We start from the raw sequence: 5,649 nt of genomic DNA, 5'->3' as shown, positions 1-5,649 counted from the left end.
GCGTAAAACACATTTCGGAACTCCTTGAGGATTGCCCACCCAAAGTGAACTTGTAAAGGAAATTCGGTTCAAGAGTTATCCCAAATAGTTTTGGAAGTGTGTGTTCAGTGAAAGTGTTTCCAGTGAAAGGATTCTGTTAGTATACAATTGTCAATTACATGAAAACATGTTCTCCTCATAATAAAATGAAAATACTATATCGAACACTTTAACCTAACGTCTAGTGGACCAAATGAATGATTCCTGATGTTGAGCCTTGCAAGCTTCTTCAAGAAGTTCTTGTTCAGCTTAACAGGTTGGGAACACTTCCCCTATAGCGAGATATTCTCGCTAAAACGCGATTATCCCTCTTTAGCAAGAGAGTAAACATTACCATAAACAGGTGTTTTGGCGACTTTATTGAAAATAATGGCAAATCCCGTGCAACGCTGAATAAGTGCGACACACGCTCGACATGATCATGATGCGAATTGTTTCTATGAAATTGACAACATAGTCAAGAAATTGCATATCAAAGTTGCTGCGTAAGAGGGAAGCAATCTGAAATCCAATACACATCGTGAGTGTTTTTGTTTTGATTAATATATTTGCAGAAGTATCAGACATTTTAGCACTTTTTCTTCTGACACGTGAAACACAAAGAGATGTACTCCACGGATGTTTTTCTCGGTTGTACGGGATATATTTTCTCTCGTTAGAGAGGGATAATCGCGTCTTGGCGAGAATATCTCGCTATAGGGGAAGTGTTCCCAACCTGCTTACGGCAGGGTTGGGCGGTTAAAACCAGTAGTTTTAACCGTCCGGTCAATACTCCCCAAGTGGTCAATACTGGTCATTGGTCAATTGTGATTTAAACTGTCCATTTTCATATTTTTATACATTTCTTGCAAAGATAAAGATAAATTAAGTCTTTTCATTATATGGATCAATTGTTGATTAATATTTTTCATTAGATAATCAAATGTAATTTCATAAGTTTAATATATTTGGTTTGCTGACCGAAATATCTTCAGTGAATACCGGATGGTCACAGTTCTATAGCATAACAGTTCTATAGCATAGCTTGACAATTGGAGACAGACCTGTTAATACATGTACCTAGACAGATTAAGAATAAAAGGTAGCTGGACATTACCTTAGCACAGGAAGCAGAGTTGACAGGTGTTGATAAGCATAGACTGGGACCAGAGATGACCAGTGTGGGTGTTATTGTTATGAAAACATCACCAACCCACCCCTCAAATGTTTATTCAACAGTTAAAATGAAGATTGATGAAACAATACTTATAGGTAATTCTTGTTAAACTAAGGAATTTGAACAGAAACTTACATCTTCCCCAATTCAACAGAGTCATTTGTAATTCATTTATTTAATATTTGACTTATAAGTATATTATAAACTGATAGTGCATGTTATGAATTACAGTATTTACCATAATGGTCACTTAAACATTTAAAATAAATAACACAGACTATAATGACCAAATAATTTTCATATGGACCAGTATTAATCAGTATTGACCACTGGCCCGGTCAATACTCATATTGACCACTTTTTTGCCAACCCTGGCTTAGGTAGCTAATTACAAACAATTAAGCAAACAAGTACCTTGTTTATCATTCTGGGATAAATCACAAAAAATTAATCACACTTTCGATGGTGAAATCATACTTCATAAGAGGTGTTTTAACGAGCTATTAAATAAAAATTTAGTGTACTGAGCTACCTTAAACAGTTGAGGGAGTGACCTCTAAGCCTAGTTCTTGACGAGTGTGACAGGGGTAGCAACTTGTCCTGGTTAATGTTGTCTTTGCCAATCAAGATCTTATACCTTTGGATCATATCTTTACGCTGTCTGTGTTAGTGCAATAACGGCATGCAGTTTCAGGCCCTCAAGTCTCTGTTCAAGGGTAGATCCTTTATGTTGGTGCATACTTTGGTGACCCTTCTCTGTACTCTCTCAAGCTTGTCTTTGTCACCTGCAAACTGGTGTAGTTGGGGGGCATTTCCGTGTTTGAGTATAGGTCGAACCAAAATAATATGGAAAGGTGTTTGAATTTAAATCACTTGCGTAAAATGAGTTAATCAGGTCCAGCACAATCTCTTGATTTAGCTATATAGCATTATAAAGCTATTTGAAATAGCTTGATTTAGCTATTTCAAATATTTTATCAATTTGAATTAATTTCTAAAAGCATAAAAGTCGAATTTCACTGAGTGCATGAACATATTTCAATTCCTTGAATTCCATACAACACATTGTAAACAAAAAATTATTTTTAAACTACGTCCCTTAGGAAAAATTTTGATTCACAATTGTCAAATGTTTAGGATTATTAAGTTGTTGAGCAACAGTTATCCAATCTTCAGAATAGAATAAAAGTCAATGAGAATCAAGGAAATAATGGATGGGAAATCAAGTTACACATTGTAAAGTCATCATACTTTTCAATGCTTCAACACACACAGGTTAGTGGACAGTTAACAACACAAAAGAAATATTCTTTTTATGAAAAATCTTAAAATGATGCAGTATTCATGTTATGAACTCTAATTAGAATAGTGTTGTGGTTAGTTCAAAGTATAAACACATTCAAAAAAATTTATGCAACTTTTTGGCTTTACCAATGCACTTAAGAAATTCAATCTGATTCAATGTAAAGTAACTTAATCAAGTTATTTCAAATAACAAGAGATTGTGCTGGACCTATTTATTTTGATTAAGTTGACATGAAAAATCATGATTTCACAAAATAGTCAATGTGTGTTCGTTTTTTAGTCCAACAAAACACAGACGAGGGAACTGTTATGAAAACTCTGCTGTAAGTATTGCTAGATTGATGTTCATCTTGTTTGATGTAAAGAACAAATGTAAGATATTTCTCTATCAGTAAATTTTACCAGGAGACTGTCCACAGGGAGATGGATTTGTCATTTTCCCGCGGTAAAGTGCGACATGATCCGTTTTCTACATTTGTTGCTGAGGAATGGAACTCCACAGGGAAAATTATCTGACACTATTCCATCAGTGCCATCTCCAAAAGTTCACATTCATCAAATGGTGCACAGCAACTTTCATGTCTATGCACCAATCCTGAAACCAAGCTCTATGAAATTTAAAGACGGTGTGGGACATGTCCAATCTTCGATGTCAATATCTAAAAAAAGTTATGTGTTCCCAGAAATTGAGGAGGCAGATCTGGAGGAGGACATTGTTAAGGGGAGTGGCCCTGGTGGACAGGCCGTGAACAAAACATCAAACTGTGTGATTCTTAAGCACAGACCCACAGGTATAGTCGTCAAGGTAAGCCATTTCTATGGTTATATAACAGATATATGTACTTACATAATCAGGTGTATATACATTAGTGTGTTCAAGATTTAAAGGGACTGATTCATGATTTTCTCCAAAATTTTGTTTGATACTCAAAATCTACTGTCTAATGTGTTTAAACGGTTTCCCAAAACAATAAAGGTTATACATATAATTATTTTGAGAGTTTATTATTTGTTGTGTAAACACAGATTGAGGTATATGTATGTTATTGTTTATGAAGTTTTGAAAATGTATGGTTATTGATCTAAGTTTATGATGTATATCACATTTCAAGTATTTTTTTTAAGTGAAATGTGTCATTTAAAAGTTAAATTTGTGTTTGTGCAAAATTTAAGAATGCTTTGAATTATAAAATTGACATTTTACTACTTTGTTTGTAAACATAAACAAGGCCCGAGTCTTAATGTTTACATAACACAACAGTTAAATTAAGGTTAAGATGTTACTTATATCCTTGCATTAAAAAGGTCCAATTTGAAGTTGGAATTTCTGGGATGCTATTTTGGGGGGGGGGGGGATTTGCTTATTTATAAGGGTTTGTCACACTTAATTTTTGTGAATCTACTGTTGCATATGACAAACATGTCCAAATGGCATACTGCCTAACAAGTTAGTATTTTTTATCAGTATTTCACTTTGCAAGCCTGTCACACTGAATCTCACTTTTACAGTTAGATTAATCTGCATTGATCCCACGTAGAATTATGTTGTGCTTTGTAGATCGCCTGTGTTGTCTGTCTGTCCGTCTGTAAACTTCTTACATTTTCGACTTCTTCTCCAGAACCACTGGGCCAATTTCAACCAAACCTGGCAAAAACCACCCTTGGATGAAGGGCTTTCAAGTTTGTACAAATGAAGGGTCATGTTTCCTTAAATGTAAAAATAGGGTGGGGTCATTTAAAAATCTTTTTCTCAAGAGCCACTGTGCCATGGAAGTACTAATTCACATGACAGCTTTTTGACATAGTGCAGATTCAAGTTTGTCAAAGTAATGGTCCCCGGGGGTAGGATGAGACCACAATAGGGGATAAAAAATTTACATACAAATATATAGGGAAAATCATTAAAAATCTTCTCAAGAACCATTAGGCCAGGAAAGTAGAAATTTACATGACAGCTTTCTGACATAGTGCAGATTCAAGTGTGTTAAAATAATGGTCCCTGGGGGTAGGATGGGGCCTCAATAGGGGATCAAAGTTTTACATACAAATATATGGCGAAAATCTTTCAAAATCTTCTTCTCAAGAACCACTGAGGCAGAAAAGTTAACATTTACATGAAAGCTTTCTGAAATAGTGCAGATTCAAGTTTGTTCAAATTATGGCCCTAGGGGTAGGGTGGGGCCACAATAGGGGATCAAAGTTTTACATACAAATATATACTAGAGAAAATCTTTAAAAATCTTCTTCTCAAGAACCATAATCCATTGGGCCAGAGGAGTTTACATTTACATGAAAGCTTCCTGTCATAGTGCAGATTCAAGTTTGTAAAAATCCCCCCCCCCCCCTGGGGTAGGTTGGGGCCACAATAGAGATCAAAGTTTTACATGCAAATATATAGGGAAAATCTTTAGATCTGGGCCAAGATGACTCAGGTGTGCGATGTGGCCCATGAGCCTCTTGATAGTTTTAAAATGTCCGAAAGATACCCAGTCTATCAAATTATGGTTGAAAGTTGATGTTGATAATTGTGCTATTATACATTCAATAGGAACTCATTAACTTCTCAAGTTTTATTTTCAAAAGTTTTCAAAACAGTTTCTCTTTAAAACAAGTGTCGATATATCACACTTTCATTTGGATTATGCCGTTCAGAACAACTGGCCGGACAAGGGTTTTTTTAGTGTATCAGACATCCTTAATACCAAATCCAATTTTCTAATCTTTAATAATGACTATTGAAACTTTTTCAGTGTCATGCAACAAGATCCTTAACCAAAAACCAGGAACTTGCTAGAGAATTGCTACAGGAAAAGTTGGATGATTTACTTAATGGAGACCACAGCTACTCTTCACAGGTCATCAGGGAGAAGAGAGATAAAAAGCTTAAAGCCAAACAAAAGTCCAAGAAGAAATATCAGCTTTTGAAAGCTAATAAACAATTTTGTGATTCTCCAGAGAAGGAGATCGTTGACTCAGACTTTGACACAGACATTTCAAAGCAGAAATAAGAGGACACATTCACTTAGACTCTGATAAAAAATTCTCATGTCAGTCATAGTGTTCAATGTTTCATCCTCATCATTGTCATAAATATTTATTGATCAAATAAACAAGTTTGTTTATGAGTTTGCTCCATTTTCTTTTTAGGT

The 5,649-nt window shown here is 35.1% G+C and overlaps 1 protein-coding gene across 3 annotated transcripts; it reads left to right on the top strand.

The window, feature by feature from the left end:
- The first annotated feature begins 11 nt into the window (after positions 1-11).
- On the top strand, positions 12-5,625 carry LOC130046263 (mitochondrial translation release factor in rescue-like). 3 transcript variants are annotated; one of them, XM_056147097.1, is made up of 5 exons: positions 12-135; positions 2,372-2,470; positions 2,781-2,823; positions 2,906-3,305; positions 5,251-5,625. In XM_056147097.1, the coding sequence occupies exons 2-5, from the start codon at positions 2,410-2,412 to the stop codon at positions 5,506-5,508; spliced, it is 762 nt and encodes a 253-aa protein (XP_056003072.1). In that variant the 5' UTR covers positions 12-135; positions 2,372-2,409; the 3' UTR covers positions 5,509-5,625. The 3 variants fall into 3 exon arrangements, with proteins under 3 accessions (XP_056003072.1, XP_048745182.2, XP_048745192.2); XM_048889225.2 differs by lacking the exon at positions 2,372-2,470 and having other exon boundaries at positions 13-135; XM_048889235.2 differs by lacking the exons at positions 12-135; positions 2,372-2,470 and adding an exon at positions 188-559.
- The last annotated feature ends 24 nt before the right edge of the window (positions 5,626-5,649 follow it).

This window comes from Ostrea edulis, chromosome 1 (assembly GCF_947568905.1).
Source record: "Ostrea edulis chromosome 1, xbOstEdul1.1, whole genome shotgun sequence".
In the NCBI taxonomy this organism is placed as follows: domain Eukaryota; kingdom Metazoa; phylum Mollusca; class Bivalvia; order Ostreida; family Ostreidae; genus Ostrea; species Ostrea edulis.
Note: the sequence above shows the minus strand (reverse complement) of the source record. Positions and strands in the feature narration are given on the sequence as shown.

Excerpts from the sequence above, each read along its gene's own strand:
- LOC130046263 (XM_056147097.1), top strand. The coding sequence starts at position 2,410 with ATGGGAAATCAAGTTACACATTGTAAAGTCATCATACTTTTCAATGCT. Across the intron at positions 2,824-2,905 it reads ACTGTTATGAAAACTCTGCT|GAGACTGTCCACAGGGAGAT; the intron begins GTAAGTATTGCT and ends AAATTTTACCAG. Across the intron at positions 3,306-5,250 it reads CCACAGGTATAGTCGTCAAG|TGTCATGCAACAAGATCCTT; the intron begins GTAAGCCATTTC and ends AAACTTTTTCAG.